This window comes from Aquarana catesbeiana, linkage group LG10 (genome assembly GCF_042186555.1).
Source record: "Aquarana catesbeiana isolate 2022-GZ linkage group LG10, ASM4218655v1, whole genome shotgun sequence".
In the NCBI taxonomy this organism is placed as follows: Eukaryota; Metazoa; Chordata; class Amphibia; order Anura; family Ranidae; genus Aquarana; species Aquarana catesbeiana.
Window position 1 is genome coordinate 168,185,568 of NC_133333.1, and position 27,399 is coordinate 168,212,966.

At 43.2% G+C, this 27,399-nt stretch overlaps 1 protein-coding gene across 2 annotated transcripts in view; it reads left to right on the forward strand.

The window, feature by feature from the left end:
- Nucleotides 1-27,399, forward strand: part of MMP23B (matrix metallopeptidase 23B) — a 96,042-nt gene that overhangs the window by 43,108 nt on the left and 25,535 nt on the right. For both annotated transcript variants that reach the window (XR_012236360.1, XM_073602918.1), the window contains exons 3-5: nucleotides 2,840-2,979; nucleotides 14,233-14,400; nucleotides 22,275-22,439. Coding sequence is in view for 1 of the 2 variants with exons in the window: in XM_073602918.1 (XP_073459019.1) it covers nucleotides 2,840-2,979; nucleotides 14,233-14,400; nucleotides 22,275-22,439 (473 nt within the window). In the remaining variant the exon portion in view is untranslated. The remainder of the gene's footprint in view (nucleotides 1-2,839; nucleotides 2,980-14,232; nucleotides 14,401-22,274; nucleotides 22,440-27,399) is intronic.

The following is a 27,399-nucleotide window of genomic DNA, read 5'->3' on the forward strand; positions in this document are numbered from 1 at the left end:
CAGTGGGCAAACGTACAAAATCAACAGCGGATCAAATGCTTTTTTTCCCTCATTGTAACTCCACTTTCGTGGGGAAAATAAATAGTAAATAAAGTAAAAATAATATAGCATATACAATTGCGACACAAGTCATATTGTAATTTAATGTTATTAAAAGTTGTCTTTCCTTTTCAATCTGCAGCCACTGTCATTTTCTGTAAAGTGTAATGCAATATGGCTACCTGGAGGTGTTCTGTAAATAATTTCCTGCTTATGTGATTGGCTCACTGATTTTCCCATGCCTAAGATGCAAGTCAGATTTTTGGCATCCCCTGCAACAAAAATGTAATTTTTGGTAAGATACTCCCAAATAGCAAACAATGTCCTCAATAGATTCTGCAGCAGCTGGTTGATAATTGTGAAAAACACTCCCATTAGACTCAAGCAGTATAGGGGCACAGAGGAACAAACAGTGATTTCTTCAGAATAACAAAAGACAGGAATCTGAAACAAAGTTTGTTAAAATCCTTGCAATGTACATAGTTCACCCAGAGGGGATTGTTTTTTTTCCTTAACAAAAGTGGAGCTACGCTTTAAAATAAAGTATATTATGATGAATGTGCAGAGGGCAGTAGTTTAGGACAGTCAGACATATTTTAGTTTACTGCTGTCAAATTTCTGATATGAATAAATGCATGTGGTTCATCATGATAGGCTATTGCAGTGATCAATCCTGATAAACAACTCACATTTAACACTCACCAGTGTTCAGTAGGCCAGTGAGTGTAAAGTGCAATTATAACAACCAATCAGAAATCAATGTTGATGTCATAAAATTAACCACTTCAATACCAGGCACTTATACACCTTCCTGCCCAGACCAATTTTCAGCTTTCAGTGCTGTCGCAGTTTGAATGACAATTGCGCAGTCATCCAACACTTTACCCAAACTAAATTTTTATAATTTTGTTCCCACAAATAGAGCTTTCTTTTGGTGGTATTTGGTCACCTCTGCGGTTTTTATTTTTTGCTAAATAAATTTAAAATAAAACGAAAATTTCAAAAAAAATAAAAGTTTTGCTTTTGTTTCTCTTATAAAATTTTGTAAATAAGTACGTTTTCTCTTTCACTGATGGACACTGATAAGGCGGCACCGATGAGGTGGCACCAATGAGCGGGCACTGACGATGAGCACTGATGGGCACTGGTAGGCGGCACTGATGGGCATTGATAGGCAGCACCGATGGGCACTCATGGGTGGCACAGGTGGGCACTGAAAGGCTGCAAAGATGGGTTTCTATGGGTGGCACTGATAGGCGGCACTGATGGGCATTGATACGTGGCACTGATGGGCACTGATTCGAGGCACTGATATGAGGCACTGACAGGCATCCCTGATGGCACTGGCAGTGGTAGGCATTGTGAGTGGGCACTGATTGGCAGCTGCCTGGGCACAGATTAGTATTTCCCTGGGGGTCTGGGGGGGGCATACCTGGTGGTCCAGTGTGGATGGCCATCCTGGTGGTCCTGGGCAGCATGATGGTGGTCCTGGGCGGGATCCGAGGGAGGGCTGTGCTGATAAACAATCAGCACAGACCCCCCGTCAGGAGAGCAGCCGATCGGCTCTCCTCTACTCCTGTCTGTCAGACGCGAGTGAGGAAAAGCCGATCACCGGCTTTTCCTATTTACATCGTGATCAGCCGTGATTGGACCACGGCTGATCACGTGGAAAAGAGTCTCCGTCAGAGACTCTTTACCTAGATCGAAGTTGTGGTGTGTCAGACTGACACACTGCAACAACGATCGCCGCAATGCGCGCCCCCAGGGCCGTGCAGCAGCTTCATATCCTGAGGACGTCATATGACACCCAGTCAGGATACTGAAAACACTTTGCCGCCGTCATTCTGCTATATGGCGGGCGGCAAGTGGTTAAATTACTCTAAGGCTTGGTTCACACCAGTGCGCTGTGCGAGATTGCATGTGATTTGCACCGTACTGCAGTACAAATAACATGCGATTTCAGCCATACTGAATGCCGAATACCACATGGCTGAATTTGCATCGCATTCGGACATCGCATTCGAACCAAACTCGCACAGGACCCTTTTTTTTGGTCCGCATCAGAATCGGATCGGATCCGATTCCTGTCCGAATTGACAGTTCGCACTGCGATATGCAAACTGATGTGGGGGTGTCATTAACTTTCTATTGACAATCCCAGCAGTTCGCATATGGCAGTTTGAACTGCCTGCCGAGTCGGGTGCGATGCGGGAACCCGCAGTGGATTTGCAGGGATCTCGCATCGCACCAGTGTGAACCGAGCTTAAAACCTGACCTTGTTTTATTGAACATGCCAGAATATAATTGTATAGAGGCAGATAATGTTGCCAAGCCTGACATAAAGCACTGTGTGTAAACTATCCTCCCTGTTGGAAGTATTTGGCGTGTGCTGTATATCCGGGGAGTGATAACAGCTACAGTGATTCACAACAGATGCAGCAGGATAATCATAACATCTAATGTAAATATTCCACAGTGGAAATTCCACTTAAGATAACGTGTCATCTCTTGCCTGAATTGCATTAAATGTTCATTACAGTTCCTAAATTAAGTATTTCCATTGCTGCATAGTAAAATAAGCCTGAGGAATGATTTTCAATGTGCACTCCTGCCACACTTCATAGCCAGGACCTAACAACACTCTTCTTGTAAAATACTCAGAGTTAGGGATTACAGTGGTGCTAGGTATTGTAAATGCCACCCGCCCCCCCCCCCCCCCCCCAATATGGGCCTGGCAATTGGTTCTTGGTTGCAGAGCATTGGCTCAGATTGTCCTTAACATAGTTTTTGTTCCTGACAGAATTGTCTCATTTCCAAGAAATCTAATTAATGAGAGTGAAACAAGAAAGGGCATGGCATCCGCCTTCCGTATGTGGAGTGATGTGACCCCCTTCCACTTCAAAGAAGTCCCTGCAGACCAAGAAAGCGATCTGAAGATTGGTGAGTTACCGATGAAGAGGGCTCACAATGAGGTTGGTGCCAGGAACCGGGGAGCACCAAGCCCCTTTTTACGGTGCTTGAGAACATTAAAATGCTGGTGATTATAGTGGCTTAGCTAGCAGGGCAGCCTATTGCAGAAGAACAATATTGAGAATGAGAACTAGAGACTCTCAGTCTGTGCCATTGAATGAGTTTAAACAGAAAATTCTAAGCACTGCTCTCTATCTCCATATTCAAGGCTCACAGGAAAGAAACGTGACAATAGGCTTCCATTCTATCCAGCAAAACTGTAAACGATGCTGAATTTATGTGAAGTGTTATATAAAACAAACTGAGTAGTCTCAAACTTTATCTCAGTTACATTGGCATTGTATATGCCATCCAACCATTTATCTAACTTATAGTTGAACAACGAAGGATTAGAGACTTATTATTTTCATCTGTATAAGAGACAGGAAGTGATGGGAAATTTCTTTAACCACTTCAGCCCCGGAAGAATTTACCCCCTTCCTGACCAGAGCACTTTTTGCGATACGGCACTGCTTCGCTTTAACTGAAAATTGCGCGGTTGTGCCACGTTGCACCCAAACAAAATTGACGTCCTTTTTTTCCCACAAATAGAGCTTTCTTTTGGTGGTATTTGATCATCTCTGCGGTTTTTATTTTTTGCGCTATAAACAAAAAAAGAGCGACAATTTGGGAAAAAAAAAACCAATATTTTTTACTTTTTTCTATAATATCCCCAAAAAATATATAAAAAAACGAATTTCTTTCTCAGTTTAGGCCGATATGTATTCTACATATTTTTGGTAAAAAAAAAAAAAAAAAAAAATCGCAATAAGCGATCTATATAGAGATTGGCTATCACAAAAGTTATAGCATCTACAAAATAGGGGATAGACTTATGGCATTTTTATTATGAATTTTTTTTTATTAGTAATGGCGGCGATCTGCGATTTTTATCATGACTGCGACATTATGGCGGACACATCGGACACTATTTTGGGAGCATTGTCATTTATACAGCGATCAGTGCTATAAAAATGCACTGATTACTGTATAAATGACACTGGCAGGGAAGGGGTTAAACACTAGGGGGCGAACAAGGGGTTGTGTCCTAGGGAGTGATTCTAACTGTGGGGGGATGGGCTACCACTGACATGACAGCGATCACTACTCCCGATGACAGGAAGCAGTAGATCCCTGACATGTCACTAGGCAGAACAGGGAAATGCCTTGTTTACAAAGGCATTTCCCCGGTCTTCTGCTCCATGACACGATTGCGGGCCCCCGGTGGACATCAAGTCCACGGGACCCGCGGACACGGTCACGGAGTACGCGGCAGGTGCGCATGCCCACAATGCCGCGTCTTAAAGGGGACGTACAGGTACGCCCATTTGCGCAGCCATGCCATTGTGCCGACAAATATCGTTGTGCACTGGTCGGCAAGCGGTTAATAGGGACACAGAAAAAATAGGATTTATCTGTAAAATCCTTTTTTTTGGAATACATCACGGGACACAGAGCAGCCATAATAACTAACTGGGATGTCCCCAAGCAATGCTTTTGAGGGGAGGGAACCCATTATGACCAAAGAAACACCATCAGAACAACAGGATCTATATTGCAGCCTGCAGCACACTGTGTCCAAATGCCACATCCTCCTGAGTCCTGACATTCACTCGATAAAACCTAGTGAATATATGCACCGAAGACCAAGTAGCAGCCTTGCAAATCTTAGCCATCAATGCTCGATGATGAACTTCCCATGAGGCACTCACTCTTCTGGTAGAGTGTGCCCTTACTAGAAAAGGCGGGGTTTTTCCCCTTAATCCATACACCTGAACAATCACTTTGTGGATCCATTGAGAGATAGTCGACTTAGATGCTGCTTGTCCCTTCTTTGGGACCTTCTGGTAATACAAACAGAACATCAGTCTTCTGCATCTGAGCCGACATGTTTAGACTGCCACTATTACTGTTTGTAATACGCTGAGACCAAAGGCAGTCTCCTCCATGTTCTTGACATCCACCTAGTAAAAACCCTGTGGATGTATGAACTTAAAGACCAAATAGCGGTCCTCCACACCTGGACCACTGACACCTGACGATGGATGGCCCAAGACACTCCCACACACCAGGGGTGGATCCGGGGGGGGAGGTAACCATGCCGGCGGGCGGGCAGTCAGGCTGGTGTGTTACTGAGTGAGCAGGCAGGAAGCCGCTCCCCTTCTGAATATGTGACTGATGGGATGTTGTGCCGCGGCCATCCACAGTAAACCTAGTGTTTTAAATCGGCAAGCAGACATCTTTAAACACCCACCAGAGTCTTGCTTTTCACAGTTATTTTAACAGTAAACTCAACTTATATTTCACTAAATAAGCTGAGTTTACTGTTAAAAATAACTGTGAAAAGCAAGACTCTGGTGGGTGTATAAAGATGTCCGCTTGCTGACTTCTAACTCTAGGCTTACTGTTGACAAGTGGGGGTGTACCAAGATGGCTGCAATGCAACATCACTTTGGTTGCATATTCTGATGAGTAGCGGCTTTCTGACATCATCTCTCACCCTGCATCACCACAGCTTAGCTTCTGACAGAACACCGCCATCACTATACAGGTGTGGGCAGCAGAAACATTACATTATCTCTCACTGCCCGCCCTCACTCTGGGACACAGCCACTGGCAAGTGACAGTCCGCATCTTGTGGCAGGCGACATTGGCAAGTGACAATCCGCGTCTTGTGTCAGGCGACATTGGCAAGTGACAATCCGCATCTTGTGGCAGAGGATGTGGCAAGTGACATGGCAAGTGACAATCTGCATTTGGTGGCAGCCAACACTGGCAAGTGACATGCTGCATCTGGTGGCAGGCGACGGTAGCAAGTGACACGCTCAGGGCTCCCACTGATTCTGCATTATGGTGAGTTGAACTATTTAATTTAATATTACAATGTAATATTAGAAATAATGCGTTTCAATCATCCTGACACCATATCAACCATGGCGCTGTGATGATTGGAGCGCCAACACCAGCCAATGCCCCGACAAATTGCCTGCAAAATTTTCTGGCAGTTCCCCTCCCGCGACTAGGCTCTGGATCCGCCCCTGCCACACACCTGGTAGAGAATCTCTCCTCAGAAAAAAAATGGGATTTCGCCCCTTAAAACCATAGGCATCATAGATAAACTGGCAGATCCACAACTAAACATTCAACCTGGATGCCGCCTGCCCTCCCTGGGCTCTTCTGGCTGCACAAATCAGGATTCCTGACCTGTGCAGACAACTCAAGTAGACCCTGAGCATCTGAACTACCTCTAGAGTAGGTAGCGATCTTTCTCCTGCCGACTGTGGATTAGGAGAAAAATAAAAAAAGCAAGACACTGTCCTGATTCAAGTGAAAACTAGAAACCACTAGAGATGGCAATAGAGATGGATTATGACACAACATCACCTTATGTTGTGAGACCAAGAACTGCTCCTTGCATGAAAGAGCTGCCAGCTCTGACACTCCACTTAGTGAAGTGATAGCAACCAAAGAAGCCATCTTCCGAAATAAGAGACTAACAGTCTCCCAACTGGTTAAAAAATGGCCTCTGCAAAGACAGCCAAGAGTGAATCCCAGTCCCAAGGACACAAGAGTGGCCTGACGTGTGGGACTATCTACTTGCTGTATGAATTATGAATCAAGGAGTGAGAAACAATGGCCTCTGGAAAAAATGGATAGGGATGAACTTGAACCCTTGGTACTTAAGGTCAATCTTTTTTCCCCTAGCGATTGGAGAAAGAAAAGAAAATGTCCCACTTATATTCCTGTGGGTGCCACTTCCTGGCTTCCCTCAGGAAAAAAATATTTCCAAGTCCTGTAATCAAGGTTCCCTGAACCCAGCTTCCAGGAGCTCAACAGTGTGGAGATACAGGACTCGACCATTAGGTCTCGCTGGACTGGGAGTGTTCAGGGTGCGATCCCCCTAAGGCTTGCTATGTCAGCGTACCAAGCCCTCCTGAGCTAATTCGGCTAACACTATTATCACCTCCTGGATTCTTTGCAAAAGATGTGGGAGAAGTCGAAACAGAGGGAAAGCATCAAATAAGGGAGAACTGGTCCCTAAGGTGTTACCAGTGCATCTGCCCCTATTGCCAGTGAGACTTTTGTCCCAGACACAACCTGTTCCCACTTGTTGTAGAACTTGCAGAGTTTCCCCTGCCATTATTCTATACCTGGAGTATGTACTAGTGATAGACAGTTCTTGTACTGTCTCAGACAGAATATGGTTCATATATGCGTGCAGAGGCATTTCCAGATTACACCTACAACTGGTTTGTCCCAATATCCAGAGCAAGGCGTACTGGCCAAAAATCCAAGCTATTGATGGGCAGTATTTTCTCCTGTGGAGAAAAAGTCCACTGAACTATAGCCACGTTCAAACCAACTGGAGAAGCTGGCATCAGTGGTCATCTTCCCCAGCCCTTCTCCAGATTTCGAACCATCAACCAGCAATTTTAGCTCTGTAGTACCCCGGGAACAGAGCCCTTTGGCAATCCAATGCCTGGACCTTCATGTTCCAGACAGAGAGAATGATCCTCTACCAAAGACCTGGAGTAGCACTGTACGTAGGGAACATGCCTCGACCTAGATACAACTTTCTCCTGTATATTTTCCTGCAGAATTGTATCAAAGGAAAATCTGGAACAGACTGCTCCCTGAACAAAGATTATTGAGGTATACTGAGATTGGCACATCTGCGTTTTCAGCAAGTCCAGCACTGGGCTGGGAGCTTTGTGAACCCTCGGAGCTGTGGCCAGCCCGAAGAGCAGAGTCAGAAAAATAAAAAAGTTGACTTTGCACTGCAATTTGCAAAAACCCTTGATGAGCCTGGAAAAAGCGGCACATGAAGATATGCGTCATTGATGACTATGGACCCCGAAATCTACCTCTTGCAGAGGTCAACACTAATCAACACGCATCTCCGGTGTGGGAAATACGGGTCTCAGGTGAGTAAAACGGCGGGGGGGGTCAGTGACAGAAGTCTTCCTACCTTAATGCATAGGATGCAACCCATTTAAGCTCTAAAACCCATTTGGTTTTGGGACCGTTTTGGAACCGCTACTGGTTGAGGGTTTTTCTTTTGCTTTAGTGATGAGCCCATACCTTCTGCTCTAAAAGTCAAATGCAAGGCAAAAGACAACTCTGGCAGATCCCGAAGGCCAAAAGAGGCGTACCTAACCTACCAAGCTTTTGCTGGCTAGAGATGGAGCAAAACCGTGTCAGAGACTGCCCTAAGATCTTCTGGCCTGAGATACACTCAAAACACAGCAGTCTCAGATGCCTCCCTCACACAGGTGGGGAAAAGCTTACAGCATCTGGTATTCCCGGGCAGTCTCACATGCTTATAATAACCAGGCTTGATCCTGCTTGATCCTGCTTGATCCTGCTTAGGCTTCGATCAACAGAGATCAGGCATGATCAAGGTGATGCGGCCTGCAGTCCATCTGATGAAAAAATGAATGCGTCAGGAAAATACTGCAAAACCAAACACCATAGTGGCTCAGATGCATCTGACACCACTGTCCATCGGGGGACGTGGACACCGCCAGATCACTGAACCTGAGAGCGTTGCACCTGCCTCCCCTGGCTGCCTCTCCTTTCTGGAACCATTAAACTGGTATAACAGGTAAATAACGTAGCAACTATATTAGCCAACTTAATACACAGTCCTCCAGGGATGCAGGCCTAAAAAAATGTTGGTTTACCGCTATGCAACCCCTTACATATGTAAGTGTGCAAGTACCAAGGCATACCGTTATGTAGGTACCTAAGTATGCAAACATGCAGGTATACAAGTATTCTTGCCATTCATGCATTTATGTATGCAGCTCTTTATATAGTCCCAGGCAAACAAGCACATATGCATGTAAACCCAGGCACATAAGCACATATGCATGTAGTCCCAGGCAAATAAGCACATATGCATGTAGTCCCAGGCAAATAAGCACATATGCATGTAGCCCCAGGCAAATAAGCAAATATGCATGTAGCCCCAGGCAAATAAGCACATATTCGTGTAGTCCCATGCAAATAGGCACGTATGCATGTAATTCCAGGCAAATAAGCACATATGCATGTGATCCTAGGCAAATATCCACACATGTATACAGCTTAATGTAAATAAGCACATATGTATGCAGTGTCATGTAAATAAGCATATACGTATGCAGTGCATATTAAACCATTCCAGTATGCGTTTAAGCAATATGCATTTATGGAAGCATGTAAGCATGTGCTTATGCAACTATGCGACTAGGCAAAACACGCACTTATGCAATACGTGCCCATGGAAACATGCATTAACGCATTAAGCAGGCCTGCGTTTATGCAACATATATTATGCAACACCATTCTATGCAAACATGTATAAACATGCATCTTTATGCAAAAACATTTATTTATGTGCAAACGTGTTTTATCAACCATGCATTTCAGCAACCATGCCTTTCAGCAACTGTGCATTTTAGCTAGTTTCCAAGCATGCCCTGCTTAACTGCGCTTGGCTCCATACTAGTCCTGTAGGATTAACCAAGCACATATGCATCCAATGCAGCCTCTATGCTGTTTCGGAGCAGCCTTTCCACTTCCTGACTATATGAAAATAGGCCATACTGAGCAAGCCAGCGCCCTCTAGTGGCTGGAGGAGAAACAGCAGCCCACATGACTAAAAAGTACACAGCATGATTAAACAGCACACTGTCCCCAGTGGCCACCAGGTGAACAGACAGATCTCTCTTTTTTTTTTTTTTTTTTTTTAAAGAGAAACTGCAAAAATGCAGACTTACCATTTCTGCTGTAGGACTCTGAACATAACAGGAGTCCAATCTTCACCCATTAAAGCGAGCTTTGTCATTAAAGAACTTCAGACACTTTGCCCCTCTTAATCTGGGGTCCACTCCCCTGGACCTGTATAGCACCCTGCAGGAAAGTACCTTGTTCAGAACAAACACTGCACTGCACAAGGCTGCATTACAGGCAAAACCTCGTGGAATGTTCTCTCCTTCCAATGAGGCTCGGGTATCATCCATTATGGTGGATAGCTTTTTCAAATGGATCCGAATGAAGTCCATGATTCTTAATAGAACCGTCCAGACCTGCAACTATGCTCTAAGACAGGGATCTCCAAACTACGGCCCTCCAGCTGTTGCGGAACTACACATCCCATGAGGCACTGTAAAACTCGGACATTCACAGACATGACTAAGCATGATGGGAACTGTAGCTCCTGAACAACTGGAGGGCGGTAGTTTGGAGACCCCTGCTCTAAGAGCACATGTCACATCAGTGACCATCCACCTAACAGACACTGGTGAAAAACCTGAGGTACTTCCTGTGTAGGAGGGGTTATATAGGGGAGGACGTCTTGTTTGATTGATTTACCAGTGTCCATTCATCTAGTAGGTGGCATATAACCCAGTTAGTTATTATGGATGCTCTGTGTCCTGTGATGTACGATAAAGAAATATACATTTCTAGTACAATGGCAACGGGTTAGAACTTCTGACATTTTTTTAATTTCAATATTTCTTTATTAAATATAACATGAGAAGAACAGGTTTTCAACATGTCCAAGTCAGGTAAAGATATGAACAATTTTGATATAGTAAAGCATATTAAATAATAAATGCCTTGTAGTAGTATACAATCAAAAGTGAGGATTTTTTTTTTATTTCAATATTTCTTTATTGAATATAAAAAGAGAAGAACAGTTTTTAATGACAACTTTTTCTTTTTTTTAGTAGAAAATATAGTTTTCATTTTATTTTTTTTTCAAACAACAGTATATTAATATTTTTTTCCAAAAACAAAGAAAAAGAACATTCAAGAATATGAGCACTATGTTCATAACAAGTAAAGAGCACTCATAATGCAGAAAAGACATTTTGAAACAGCTACAACAGTGGCAGCTGCAATATCCAAGCTGAAAAATTCTCAAAAACAACTTAAGTATCAGGTTCTCAGTTAAAACTATACAACTGTTAGAACATTATAGTGCAGGATATCTTCATTAGAAGAAGAAATGATAATATTCATGAAAAGGCATAAAAAGAAAAGGTAAAAGGAAAAGAGAGAAACACAAAGAAGAGTCAAAGAGAAGGGGGGGGGGGGGAAGGGAGGGGGGTGTCTCAGGATGGGCCCTTCTGGGTATATCATAATTCCCAAACACGATTGTGAGCCTCCAGTCTGTCCTGCATTCTAGCAGTTTCTCCATCAACTCCACATCTTTAATTCTAGCATACAAGGCATCTGAGGAAGGAGGGGAGTGTTTTTTCCAGTTAAGAGCTATAAGACAGCACGCAGCCTTAAGGATATGGCGCAGCAGCTTCTTGTGGGGTTTCGAAATTTTCAGAGTGGATAGGCCTAACAGGAAAAATGTAGGTGTCATCGGGATAGATACCTCAAAGAGGCGACCCAGTAGTTGTTGTACTGAGTGCCAAAAAGGGGTAATCAGCAGACATCTCCAATAGATTTGGAAGAGGGTACCCCTATCTCTGTGGCAACGCCAACAACAGTCAAAACTAGTAGGATAGATGGTGTGAAGTACATCTGGGGTCAGGTACTAAAAGTAGAGAATTTTATATGTGTTTTCCTTATAGAGAGTACACAGGGAGCTCTTGGCATGGCAGCCTGAGACCAGATCACCTGCCATGCCTCCAGAGGGATTTCCTCATCCAGTACCCTCTCCTATCAGAGCATGTAGGAGTGTATACCTTGATCTTGAATGGAGTAGGCATTCAATATCCGGTAAATGTCAGAAATAAGACCCTTCCGTGCAGTGCCTTCTAAGATCTGACGTTCAAAGGTGGACGGAGAGGAGAATTGCAAAGTTGGAGTTATGGTTTGGGCATAATGGTGAATCTGCATGTATCCATATAACACCTGGCGAGGCAGATCAAATTTACCCTCAAGTTCAGTAAATGGCAATAGTTTACAAGACCTAGGATCAGGCATGTACTGGCCATTGGGACTACAGGGAGTTTCCCGGTGGGCCGATGGCTCAGTGGGCCGATTTCAGTGACAGTGGACCGCCGCCTCCCTCCGGTCCTCTGTCCCCCCCACAGTGCTCACCTCCTCTCCCTGGCTAGTTATGCAGTGCGCCTGAATACAGACATGATGCTCAGGGGTCAACACTGAGAAGCTCATCATACGATCCGGAAGGAGGGTGGCATCACTTTCCTGCCTAATCTTTTCCCATGGGGGGGGGGGGGGGCGCCAAACTGATTCTTTGCCCCAGGTGAAATAATGACTAACTTCCCACTGGTACTGCCTATAAGAGAAATAATGTAGAACGGCTAGTGGGGGGTGGGGCTTGGGTGGCAGGCCGGGGGAGGCGGGTTTGTCCAGCCGGCATGGGAGAGACCTGTCAAAGTGGGCCAGTCTGGATGAAGTCCAGGGCCAAATTTTTGTCCCAGTCCAGCCCTGCCTAGGATCCACCAAATAGCTGAAATTGAATAAATTCCTTGACACCCAAGCAAAGGACATCAGAAACGTGAGGCTGTCGGGCACTTTGGGATTATAGAGAAAGGAGTTCAGCAGTGATGCTTCAGATTTAAGAGTATATTAGCGGGATAATATAGGCTACCGTCAGTTTACAAGGCCAGATGTACCGAATGGGTATTCTGTGCTGCTTGTAGTTCCAAACAAATTGTAGGATAGCTGCTTGCAGTTTTTTAATGTTTGCTAGGGAGACAGGAATAGGTAGTGTTTGGAACAGGTACAGGAGCTTGGGAAGGAGGGACATCTTAACAGAAGCAATATGCCCCAGTAGGGAAATATGATGCTTCTTCCATTGTTGTATGGTTGATCTAATCTGCTGATAGAGAGGGGGGAAGTTTTCTTTACACAGTGTGGTGAAAATCGGAGTAATGTGAACCCCCAAATATTTTAGAGCAGTGGATTTCCACGAGTAAGGGAAAATAGTCGGTAAATGTCTGACTTCGTCCGAGGGTATGTTAATGGGGGGGGGGGGGGGCTCTGACTTAGATGCTTTAATTTCATATCCTGAAAGGGCACCGTAACGGTCAAGTTCAGCATGCCGGTTTGGTAAGGAAACTCTAGGATGGGGTCAGGGTAAGAATAATATCGTCCGCAAACAGTGCGATTTTGAATTCCCTCCCTCTAACCAATATACCCTGAATGTCCGAGCTTCTACGGATAGATACAGATAGAGGCTCAACACAGTGCAAATAATAAAGGAGAGAGTGGACAGCCCTGATGGGTACCATTAGTCACTCGGAAAGAGGAGGAGAAGGCATAAGGAGCTTTCACCTGAGATGTTGGACTGAGATATAGTTGTTGAAGTGCTCATAAAAAAGCCCCTTTAAATCTCATATGACATAATGTAGCAAACAGGAAAGGCCTTTTCCGCATCCAGACTATGTTTTTCTGACAACCTTTTATTGTTTTCCATGCCTTCCTGCTCAGATGACAACCACAGCCCTCCTATTTTTGTACAGAAGTCACAAGGACAGGGAGTGTAGGGGAGGGAAATTTGTTGCCACAGACAACATTAAAAACCTGACAAAGGTAAAATAGTTAATGGCTTGCCTTTGTAAATTTTACAAACAAGTTCACCTGTGCTCCTAAATGATCTGCCCGAAAAACGAACAATTCCAACTAAGTAAAACTACATGTTAGAATGATCAATGGATTCAGAGAGGCATCTGAAGTTATATACATATTTCCTGTAAAAAAATGAGCTTGGTCCTATCTTTTCTAACACTCAAGCTTTCCTTTTGGTCAATTTAGCCACTTATCACTAAGGTGACTAACAGAGTCTTGGGAGCTGGGAAGGTGTGGGGACACGTTTGACTTTTACATGAAAAGTCAAGATTTTCATGAAGCTTCTACAATATTTCTGAATCTGTTGATTTGCTTTGATGTGCAAATCTCACTGAAGTTGATTTCTGCCATTCAAGTTTTCTTCATATACCTTTAATCATCTTGGTTTAAATTACCTTGGCTTGTGGCAAGTTCTGTTTAAAACATGACCTTTTGGTGGTCCCCAACAAATGGAGTTGGGAAACTATTAGCCTTTTACTTAGGAAAAAACTGCCACAGCATATTGCTTCAACCTTTTCCTGGGAAGTGGGATGTTATAAAAGCCCCTACTGCACTATACAAGGGAAGTGTAGATATGATTGAGCAGCACAGACAATTCTTGAGTAGGACATTGATAAGACCTAATTGCTTTCCTTGTACCAGGTTTCTATGGTATAAATCACACAGACTGCCTGGAGTCAACCATCCACTACTGCTTTGATGGAACAACTGGAGAGTTAGCACATGCCTACTTTCCAAAGACTGGGGAAATTCACTTCGATGATAGCGAATACTGGATTGTGGGGAACACCAGGTTCAGCTGGAAGAAAGGTATGAGCTCAACTCAGTTGAGAACTTCACTTTATCTATTTCTACATAAAGGATGTTTTCCATGTGTCATCTCTCTACTTGGAAGCATCATTTTGAATTCAGAATGTCTATGTATTTTAGAGAGAATGGTCATCTTAGCAGAGAAGATCAGTACTGATTATGAAGCAATCAAAAGATTGTTCTCAAGTTTGGTGAGCACTTTCTTGTGTTTAAAGGTAGCCAGTCTGTTTGAGACCTAGGCTCACTGGCATTACCCACATTAGCTAAGTTGATTTCCTTAGCTTTGCAAAATATACCATATGCCCTTCAAATGGAAGCATCCAAACTGGGAGTCCCTATAAACTACAAATAGGGGTTCCTAAAATTCAAAAGTGAAGAGAGTAATTGATAGCAGACCTCCCTACACCCCAAGTTGAGAGAAAAAACACCTACATTAATAACTTCATAGTAGACAATATGGAGGGACCTTTCCATTGCTCCTCCCTATGTGATAATTATCATTTGACATTTCTGATTTAAAAAAAAAATTTTTTGGCGCTTAACAACAATAAATCAATATAAGAAGAATTAAGGAAAAAATGGTTGCGTTTAACCTTTGGGTTCTGGGTTAGTATGCAGGGAAATTTAGTATTAGAACCAGGTGGAAGATACACTAGTACAGTCACACGCACGTAATATGAAAAGTAGGTCAGATATGCACAGGATGTTTACAAAAGACAGAATAATGCTTTGTTGGAGTCATCACTGTTCCTTGTGGTTTTACTTGCTGGAATACTCACTATTGTGAAATCTGTATCGCGTGAGTCTCATAGATCCAGATGTCATCTTAAATCGCTTGTTATCCCAAAAAAAAAAAAGCTGATTATGTTCCCTTAAAGCATGCTATGCAGCACAGTGCTTGTCCTGTGTAATTCGGCCCCCTGTAACACCTGAAATACCTGGCTGATCCTGCCTGGCTACCCTTCCCCCTGTATGCTGACTCCGATATATCAGGGCTGCTGTGCCCTGACACCATTGTCAGCGTACATGCCTCCATCATATGCTGCCCTGTTCTTCTGAGTCTCCTCTGTCCTCATCCTCCCTCCCCGTCTGCTTGTACCAGTGACCCCCCCGGCTCCTGCTGCTGTCATATCTGCAGCTAAATCCTCCCATCCTCTCTGTACTATAATAAGTCTCCCTGTGCCTGTGTAATGTAAAAAAAATCTGCCGATCTTTACCTATAAGACCGCGGCTCCCGGCGCTCAGCTGACTGATGTCTCTCTCTCTCCCCTCTCCCCCTCCAGCCCCGCCAACTGCTTTGTTTTGCTAAATAGACTGTAAAGGTATAACCAGAAATGTCCGTTTTGCCAATATGCTCATCTGCAATCTATGTTGAAAAATTGTGCAGTTTTGTTCAAGGTGTAAATATATTTTAATAATGTCCCACAACTGTTAAAGCACAGTTTCAGTTATGATATACATACAGTGCCTTGAAAAAGTATTCATACCCACTGAAATTTTCCACATTTTGCCATGTTACAACCAAAAACATAAATGTATTTTAATGGGATATTATGTAACAGACCAACACAAAGTGCCACACAATTGTGAAGATTATATATATATGTGACCTTGGTGGTATGGATGTGTCATTGCCATCATCCCATATGAATTTGAAGAAAAAAGAAATGGAAACTATCAATTTGGATAAAATTGTGTATTTATTAATTATCGATCTGAATTTATGAATACAAAAATACAAAAGATACAAAAATTATATTACAAAAGTACAAGGAATAACGCAAATAAACAAAAAATAAGGATATCACATTACAAGTGATTAAAAAGTGCATTCGCTTATGGAAGGAAAATTTTTTTTTGGAAGAAAGGGATACATCACACTACACAATGCAGTCACCACAGACAGGAAACCGTGGCGTTGAGTAGTGGAATTTCAACACGTTTCAACATGCTTATTTCAAAGAAAAGTCTTCTTCAGGGAAATGCATCACAGTCTAAGAAAAATCAAAGCAGTAATGTTACAAACTATGTATATATATATATATATATATATATGTCTTAATGGTAAAAGTATGTGGCGCTCATCTAGGTGTACCATTCACAATAATAAATCAATTGCAACGTAGCCAGAAAAAACTGAGTATCTCCTTATTTCACCTTATATCTGTTGCCTATAAGTGACACAGCAACATCCGCATACTCGGAGAGGGTAAATATAACCAATGTGTCTGTTGTGTTCACATAAACAATATACTGCAGTGCACACTCCTACCTTCTCCTATGGAGGAGTAACTAAAACCAATCTAAAGTGTTTGGATGCTCGTGATCGGTCTAGATAGACCGTAACTAAAAATCACATATGTGTAATATTCCTCAAACTTAATACATAAAATATTGATCACAAAATAAATATTGGTGGTGAAAAATTGTTGACATAAAAGAATTACACTTCATAAATAAATACAATGTGCATAGAAATCCCCACTGATAAGTGATTGAGTGGAAAACAAGAGTGGCAGGGATATGCATAAACAAATAATACGACCCTTAAAAAATAATCAGACAAACTTAAAACACCCCTCACCTAATCCAATACCTAGAAATATAAAAATAGTGAAATCAAGAAAAAAAATGTGACAAATCTAAGTGATCAAGTCCAAAGTAAATGTTCTTCATGCAGTGCGACTCTTGATATCCATATAAAATAGTAGCATGCCAGTAAGGTGACTTTGTGCTGAATTCATTCACTTCACACACTAGTGCGACACACAAGCGTTTCCCCCAGCCTCTCACCTCAGTTAATGGCCCCCAATGGACCAAATCAAGCGGATGGTAAATGCTTAGATGCAGGGTCCAGCCGCTGTTCACCTCCTCCAATAGATATACGTGGGTAAGGCTTTTATACTGGGCACCACCGCTCACATAGACCCCCAAGAATGACAATAAGAAGGAGATGCTCCCATGGTGAAGTATATCAATACAAGTTTATTTAAAAAATGTAGTAACTTACAGTTCCAGAACGCAATTAACAGCAGAAACAGAGGCCACATACTTTTACCATTAAGACGTTGCATATTAGGGTGGGTGAGGACACCCCTTATGTTGGCAGCTGCTCTAATCTTGTTACCATTATCCATCAAGCTGTGGAATTGTGGTTTTGCGCACTTGTTCTTTGTTATTTCAATATATATATATATGTATTTTCCCTGCATGGTAAGTCTACCACATTACTTACATCCTCCTAGAGCACTTCGTGGGTTAATAAAATTTCCAATGTCAGGGTAAGGAGTCCTAGCCCTCCGTGGGTTAATAGTGTCCTATATCCTCTACAAGACGGCTGGATAAGAAATTATGGTCCAAGTATTGGTGTTTCAGCATCAAGTTTTTGATAGCTGTATGAAACAGGGCAAAAATAAGGAGTAATAAGTAAAGGGACCATAGTAGGAAAAGGGGGGGTTTTGGGAATCCCACCCCCGGGTCCTGGTCAGGTGTAGGTTTGCAGTTGTGTCATACTCTTTCCATTTTCAGATGATGGATTGAACAGTGCTCCGTGAGATGTTCAAAGCTTGGGATATTTTTTTAACCCTGCTTTAAACTTCTCCACAACTTTATCCCTGACCTGTCTGGTTTGTTCCTTGGCCTTCATGATGCTGTTTGTTCTCTAACAAACCTCTAAAGGCTTCACAGAACAGCTGTATTTATACTGAGATTAAATTACACACAGGTGGACTCTATTTACTAATTAGGTGACATATCTGAAGGCAATTGGTTCCACTAGATTTTAGTTAGGGGTATCAGAGTATAGGGGGCTAAATACAAATGCACGCCACACTTTACAGATATTTAATTGTAAAACATTTGGAAAACCATTTATAATTTTCCTTCCACTTCACAATTATGTGCCAATTTGTGTTGGTCTATCACACAAAAACCCCAATAAAATACATTTACGTTTTTGGTTGTAACAAGACAGAATGTGGAAAATTCCAAGGATTATGAATACTTTTTCAAGGCACTGTAAATAGTAAGCTTATACAATATCTGTCTGGCACCCATTAAAAGGAATCTCCCCAGACAACAATCTAATGTATGCAGAGATTCTAACAATTTTTCACAATGCCTAAAACTAGAAAAATGTTTTTGGAGGCTTGTAGCTGCCTATAGACATGTGGAATATACAGTATGCTTTCAGGGTAGCAGATATTCTAAACACAGCCATATGCTCATACACTTTCATATTTTTATGTCAGTGGAGCAGGAGGTAGTGAGTGGCTGGCACTAGTTATCTTGGGGCTGGGGGTACACAAACCAAGTTTTCTAATTTGCCCCATTGTTACTCGCTTAGTGGAAGATTGCCACTACTGACATAAGATCATCGCTCTATCGCCAAACATCTAAAAGCAAACATATTGATAGACTGTCATCTCAAGTCTTTAGGTTGCCTAAGCCGGCCATACATGGATCGAAATTCAGCCATTTTATCAAAGACTGGTCCATGTATGCGCACCCTGAATGTACAGAAGTTGATCCACCGACCGACTTATGTACAACCAGCCTGTTGGAAAAATGCTGTGTGATCAATGCTACCGTCTATAGCTATTTATAGCCAGCAGAACTGATCAGTGTATTTGGATGGCGGGGAAGTCTCCCTGCTGTCAGAATACAATAGCTCAGTGGGAGTGATTCCCCCATCCACCTCAAATTTGTGGATGGGGGAATCGGGACAGGTTTTTTCGTTCAATCTGCTGGTTAAATGAAAAAACTGTATAATGTATGGGCTGGTTTAAAGTGATTTCCTCGCTGGCCCACCATCATGCTGGCCTTAGGTCTCTTGCACATGGGTGAAAAAATGATGCGTTTGTAGCCGTGTACATCCAAGATAATGCACACAGCTGCCTAAAGATCCTTAGTGCAATAATGCATTGAGCTGTAAAATAAAAATAGAAAATGTTATGTTTGAGTTCAGTAATTTACACATATCCACATGTATATGCAAGTACATACACGCATATACTTGTAAATTGAAACACTGGCAGCTAGAAGAGAATGAAGAAGAATTTTACACGTGTATATGCATATGCACATTTACGAAGCATAGATCATGCCAGCAAGATCCTGCATATAAACCTCATTTAATGTCTGTGTGCAAGAGACTTCTACTCACCTTTTGAAGTGCTCCTTTCTCCATCAATGCCACCGCCAAACACTCTGGGGTTGATTTACTGAAGGCAAATCCACTCTGCACTACCAATGTGCTTGGAAGTGCAGTCCTTGTAGATCTGAGGGGTCATGCAAGGAAAATAAAAAACAGCATTTTTGCTTGTACATGATTGGATGATAAAATCAGCAGAGCTTCCCCTTATTTCAGATCTTCCCCTCAGATCTACAGCAACTGCACTTCCAAGTGCACTTGCAGTCCACTTTTAGTGCAAGTTCATAGCGATTTGCCTTTGGTAAAGAAACCCCCCTGTGTAAGCAGATAGTGGACAGGTAAGTATTAAACAGTTACTTTTCTAGGCAGCTTAGTTTTTTGGTGTCTCTGTGACAGGGTCAGGGTTTAACCCCAAATGTTCCACTGGTAGGCCTGGCTTAAAGCGGAGTTCCAGCCAAAGAAATTTTAAAATTTTTTTCCAGGCATCACCTCACACTGCAGTAATAACACACATATATGTACTGTATATTTGCTAGTGGATAGTAAGCATTTTTTTTTTTAATCTCACGATTTAGATGATCATCTTCTGGCCATTGCCATGTTGAGTGTGGGCATATGAAGCCCAATCGCAACTTCTTCCTGGATAATCGATCGAGAGGTGCATATGCTGGGTAACCAGCATGCACCTCTCGCGCATATGCGATGCTCTGGCGGCCGTATCGCCTATTGTTTAGCAAGTTGCCATAACGGGCGGCGACGGAGGAAGGTCCCACCCCATTGTTATGGCAACATAGATAACATTATCTATGCAGAGCAAAACCAGGAAGCCTTATCCTTCCAAGAAGCTCAATAATTTGCAGCGCTTGGATAAGGTGAAGTATTCCTGAGATCTTGGCACAAATACTCTTTATAATTATGGATTATGATATATATATATATATATATATATATATATATATATATATATATATATATAGAGAGAGAGAGAGAGAGAGAGAGAGAGAGAGAGAGAGAGACATATATATATCCATATATAACAAAGGGCATCGTTCCCTTTTTAAAAATGGCGCTGTGATCCGCTTTAAATCGCGTCATTACCTGTCAGGAAATAACGCAATTTTTTTCACACAGTGCTGCCCACTGACTCCTGGGAAATGATGACTCACATTTCCCAGGAGCACAGGTGAGGGAGGAAGCGATGCAGAGGGCCGTGGAGCCAGAAGTGGCAGATTAGGAGCCCCCACCTAGCAACAATACAATACAGGGCATTTTCACCCCCTTCCTTCCCAGACCAATTTTTAGTTTTCAGCGCTGTCGCATTTTAAACGACAATTGCGCGGTCCTGCGACGTTGTACCCAAACAAAATTGACGTCCTTTTTTTCCCCACAAATAGAGCTTTCTTTTGGTGGTATTTGATCACCTCTGCGGTTTTTATTTTTTGCGCTATAAACAAAAGAAGAGCGACAATTTTGAAAAAAAATACAATATTTTTTACTTGTTGCTATAATAAATATCCCAATTAAAAAAAAAAAAAATAATAATTTTTTCCTCAGTTTCGGCCAATACGTATTCTTCTACATATTTTTGGTAAAAAAAAATCGCAATAAGCGTATATTGATTGGTTTGCGCAAAAGTTATAGCGTCTACAAAATACGGGATAGATTTATGGCATTTTAAAAAAATTTATTTTTTTTACTAGTAATAGCGGCGATCGCAAATTTTTTTCGTGACTGCGACATTATGGCGGACACATCGGACACATAGGAGTGATTCTAACTGTAGGGGGAGGGGACGCACAAGGGGAGGAGACCAATCAGTGTTCCTCTGTACTGGGAACACAGATCGGTCTCCTCTCAACTGACAGGACATGGATCTGTGTGTTTACACACACAGATCCACGGTCCGGCCCGGTTAACGGGCAATCGCGGGTGCCCGGCGGACATCGCGGCAGCCAGGCACACGCACTGGGTCCCGAGCAACGCGGCAGGTGCGCGCGCGCGCCCCCTCGACGGCCGGGAAGCCCAGGCCGTCATATGACGTCCACCCAGGATGGGAGATCCCATCTGTGGACGTCATATTACTATGGCCGGGTAGGGAAGTGGTTAAACATTATTTTCACTGCAAATGTTTTTTTAATATCAATAAAGGACTGGGAAAATGTGAAAATTGTTTTCAGGGTGGAACTCCGCTTTAAAGGAGAAGTACAGCCAAAGCTTGTTTGGCTGCACTTTTCCTGTGGATCACAGGAGTGCAATTCGTAATGGACTCCTTTGACCCATTTTCAGCAGACAGCAGGCTGAAGCCCACTGTCGGCTGACGTCACAGAGCAGGTCCAGACGACCCACCCACATGCTTAGACTGGAACTCGGCTCAGCCTCTCAGCAAGCTGCTGAGAGCCTGATCCAGCCTTTCCCGCCCCCTCCACAGTCCAGCGCTCCAGTGAGCGTGGGGGGGGGGGCGCAGAGGAGAGAGCCAGTGATTGACAGTCAGCAGCTCTCTGCTCACGGAGCTGTGAGAACCAAGCGATCGTCAGTGTTTGACCATTCGGTTTTCAGTGTTAGAGCTGGTGAGGGACAGATGCAGCATTGGACCAAAGCTGCATCCAGCTAGTTAAGTAGGATTAAAAAACAAAACAAAAAAACAAATCCCATACTTCTCTTTTAATTAAATGTATATTTTACAATGAAAGTGATGTGGAGTAACTAACTTGTGTCTTTCTAGGAGTGTGGCTGACAGATCTGGTACATGTAGCAGCACATGAGATCGGACACTCTTTGGGATTAATGCACTCTCTGAACAAAGACGCTCTGATGCATATTAATGCCACGCTGACTGGGAAGAAGATTATTTCCCAGGATGACATGTGGGGGATCTACAGCTTATATGGTAGGTTAAAATAATATGTGTTAAGCATATTTTCTTTTACACACTTATATATATGTATAAACCAATACATGACATTTACCAAACATGCACTGCATGTGAATGTGTTTTAAATGACCGTGATTTACCTGCAGTGAATGTTTGGTGAATATCACACTTAATGCTTTATAATTATGCCCCAGGTTTACTGTATTTGAATGTCAGTAATGTAGTTCTATTTTTTTGCCTGGATAACAGTTTTTATTCTTGTAATTTCAAATGTAGTTCATATTCTTTTTCACTGCCATTTAACACTGGAACACATAGTGGGAAACTTGCACTCCATGTGCCTGCACTGGATCGCATGGTACCAAAGTACCATATGATCAGTTAGCAGTGTGTTTTTAAAAGTAGTGCATTTCCTAGTGTAAACCAGCCCTCTTACTGTTTTTCCTCCCTCCTTCCTTCACTATTATTCTTATGTTATCCTTTTTTTTTTCCTAAACCATATGACATTCCCAACTGTACATGTGTTTTTTTTAACACTTCACAATCCAACAATCTATAGCAGGGGTTCTAAGGCTTGGTTCACACAGGGTGTGATGCGGGAAACCCTGCAAATCCAGTGTGGGTTCCCCCATCGCTCCTGACTCACAGGCAGTTCATACTGCCCTCTGCAAAACGCTGCGAGTGTCAATACAAAGTTAATGACACCGGCCGATCGGTTCGCATATCGAACTGTGAATTCGGACAGGAATCGGATCGCAGGAGTATGACCACCCCTGCAATCTGATTCTGGTGCGGACAAAAAAAGGGTCCTGCACGAGTTTAGTCCTAATACGATGCAAATTCAGCCATACAGTTTGTATAGCTGAATTTGCATCGCACAGACATCGCATGTGATCTGCACAGCAATGCGGTGCGAATCACATGCGATGTCTGGCATCGCAGCAGTGTGAACTGGCCCTAAACTTTTCAGTATGAAGGCAACATTGTACTGTATATTTTACAAATACTCGTGGGTTGAAAGAAAAACTGTTTTTAACTAAATGAATAAACAGGCTGCAAGAAATAACTTCACCTCAGTGTTCCCCTTTCAGATCAGAGCACTGTTTCAAATCAGAAGCCACCCCAACACATCACAGGAACCTACTTGCACATCAGAGTCCTTTGATCATGCCTTGTACACATGGCCGGACTTTTCGACTGAACTGGTCCAACGGAACTAATCCGTCGGACAATTCGACCGTGTGTGTGGGCTTCATCGGACCAGCAGCGGACCTTTTTGGTCAAAAATCAGACGGACTTTAGATTTAAAACACGCTCCAAATCTTTCCGACGGATTCGAGTCCGGTCGAAAAATCCGCTCGTCTGTATGCTAGTCCGACGGATGAAAACCGACACTAGGGCAGCTATTGGCTACTGGCTATGAACTTCCTTATTTTAGTCCGGTCGTATGTCATCACAGTCGAATCCATCAGACTTTGGTGTGATTGTGTGTAGACAAGTCCGATTCGACGAAAGTCCGTCAAAAAGTCCAACGTGATTCAGTCTGTTGAAAGCCCGGTCGTGTGTACACGGCATTACAACCCTCACCACAGTGGTAGCATGGTACAGGGCTGAAGACAGAGAGATTCTGGACAGAGAGTGGGAGGCAGAGCTGGTCCTCTTCTGAATGCTGGGATGGACCTGAATGCCACCGCCCTGAATAAGCATCATGTGTTTCCATAGTACAGTCGGGCCGGACGCCAGAACCACATATACAAATGGTGTCCCCTGGTCATTAGGTGTTATGGTGCCGGAAGCCAGCCTGTCTGGACAATGGAAACACGACACAAATGTGGGACAGGGTGGTGTGTACCAGGTAAAATCTTATAGTAGATTGGATGTGACCCAGTGGATGTAGTTTGGAGCTATCAACAGACTGTTTTTATTGCCTATTCTTATTTGGAATTACCTCAGGAACTGAAGTTGATATGTAATGTCACGTTAGTTCTGTTGAAAGCTATATTATTTTAGCTCTGGGTATTTCATGTTGGAAAGTATGTCACATTCTTTCCACTAGATGGCAGTGTTCCAAGGCAAACAGTGGGGACGAAAAGTATTCAGACCCCCTTAAATTTTTCACTCTTTGTTATATTGCAGCCATTTGCTAAAATAATTTTTTTCTTCATTAATGTACACACAGCACCCCATATTGGCAGAAAAACACAGAATTGTTGACATTTTTGCAGATTTATTAAAAAAGAAAAAAACTGAAATATCACATGGTCCTAAGTATTCAGACCCTTTGCTCAGTATTTAGTAGAAGCACCCTTTTGATCTAATACAGCGATGAGTCTTTTTGGAAAAGATGCAACAAGTTTTTCACACCTGGATTTGGGGATCCTCTGCCATTCCTCCTTGCAGATCCTCTCCAGTTCTGTCAGGTTGGATGGTAAACGTTGGTGGACAGCCATTTTTAGGTCTCTCCAGATATGCTCAATTGGGTTTAAGTCAGGGCTCTGGCTGGGCCATTCAAGAACAGTCACGGAGTTGTTGTGAAGCCACTCCTTTATTATTTTAGCTGTGTGCTTAGGGTTATTGTCTTGTTGGAAGGTAAGGTAGTCTGAGGTCCTGAGCACTCTGGAGAAGGTTTTCGTCCAGGATATCCCTGTACTTGGCCGCATTAATCTTTCCCTCAATTGCGACCAGTCGTCCTGTCCCTGCAGCTGAACCCCCCCCCACAGCATGATGCTGCCACCACCATGCTTCACTGTTGAGCAGTGCCTGGTTTTGTCCACGCATACCACTTAGAATTAAGGCCAAAAAGTTCTATCTTGGTCTCATGAGACCAGAGAATCTTATTTCTCACCATCTTGGAGTCCTTCAGGTGTTTTTTTAACAAACTCCATGCAGGGTTTCATGTGTCTTGCACTGAGGAGAGGCTTCTGTCGGGCCACTCTGCCATAAAGCCCCGATTGGTGGAGGGCTGCAGTGATGGTTGACCTTCTACAACTTTCTCCCATCTCCCGACTGCATCTCTGGAGCTCAGCCACAGTGATCTTTGGGTTCTTCTTTACCTCTCTCACCAAGGCTCTTCTCCCCCGATAACTCAGTTTGGCCGGACGGACAGCTCTAGGAAGGGTTCTGGTCATCCAAACGTCTTCCATTTAAGGATTATGGAGGACACTGTGCTCTTAGGAACCTTAAGTGCAGCAGACATTTTTTTGTAACCTTGGCCAGATCTGTGCTTTGCCACAATTCTGTCTCTGAGCTCTTCAGGCAGTTCCTTTGACCTCATGATTCTCATTTGCTCTGACATGCACTGTGAGCTGTAAGGTCTTATATAGACAGGTGTGTGGCTTTCCTAATCAAGTCCAATCAGTATAATCAAACACAGTTGGACTCAAATGAAGGTGTAGAACCATCTCAAGGATGATCAGAAGAAATGGACAGCACCTGAGTTAAATATATGAGTGTCACAGCAAAGGGTCTGAATACTTAGGACCATGTGATATTTCAGTTTTTCTTTTTTAATAAATCTGCAAAAATGTCAACAATTCTGTGTTTTTCTGTCAATATGGGGTGCTGTGTGTACATTAATGAGGAAAAAAAATGAACTTAAATGATTTTAGCAAATGGCTGCAATATAACAAAGAGTGAAAAATTTAAGGGGGTCTGAATACTTTCCGTCGCCGCTGTATATAAGGCTGTTATCAGCCAAAGTCTCACTAGCTTGACAAAGGAGCGCGCCCTGAGTCCCATCTACCAGTGCGCATGCTCCGAAACGCCGTTGCAACCCACCAGTGACATCATCACACCGAGCTCCGCATTCCAGCCCTCACCATCTGCCTGATCCAAGCCTCGTTTTCACTGATGTAGTTCCAGAGATCCTGCTGGCTAGGATTTCTCCCCCACAGGCAGAAAAATCAGCTGTTCAGAACGCTGCCCTGCAGTGAACGCCACACCAGTGTGGATGGACTCATGCCTTACTTCCTTAACCTCTATGTAAGTGGATAATGCACCTGTATCTCATTAAAATGTTTACAGTTCTAACCTAGAGGCGCCTGTGTTTCTCTTTTCATGGGTCAGTCATGCTCCACTGCATTGCACAGTGTTCAATCTCCTGGAGCTTTCTGAAAATCAGCTAGCATTGGCTCCCCTTAATATCCAATCATCAGGCTAGGGCAGCTCACCAACTTGGTCACCAGCAAGTCACCAACTTTCTAAAAGACATATCCATCTTTAAAATGAATGTCACACAAGAGAGACACAGGAGGCTTCCATTGTCAACCTACTCTTCTAAAGCGTTGAATTACCTTTCTGTGAAGTGGACCCTCTGCTTAAATACTTTGATTCCCTAACCAGAACATGTATTGAGATCAGGATTTATGACTTTCCACTGACATTTCCAATATGCATGTAGCACCCTGGTGTTTAGGCAGGATGGCCTTTAAATTTATCTGCCAAGTGATAGTTGCCTTGGCCAATTGATAGGAGGTCAATTGATTTCACCCTAATTCTGGAATCGCTGCCCTTCTCTCTTTTGTCACTAGATGGCCAGGTATCTGGTGGCATTAGATAAGAGCATTGCAAGGACAAATTAGGAATGAGTGGGGTGTCTCATCCAATGGGCAGGGATTTTCTTGGATCCCTTGGCCTGCTGGGAGAGCCTATTTATTTGGGTGAGGTCAGGTGATAGGTGTTCTGTGACACCTAGACAGCTGTCTGGGTGGACGTGTGTTGTATTGTCCCGGCCTGCTATGCCAGAGAACTGATGCCTATCCTGGGGACATCTGGTTGCTAGGCTGTCTGAGAGCCTATCCAGAAGCAAGAGAGCAGCGTAGGGTTGGGATTGCGGCTTGCAGTACAACTGGAAGTAACGGTTCTGCCGGCCAGAGAACCTGTCGTGGTCGGAGGTAGAGGGGAAGCCGTTGCCACTAAGGGACCTAATTACCAGGGACCACTGTGAGTAGCTGAAGTACCAGAGCAGTTTTCTCAC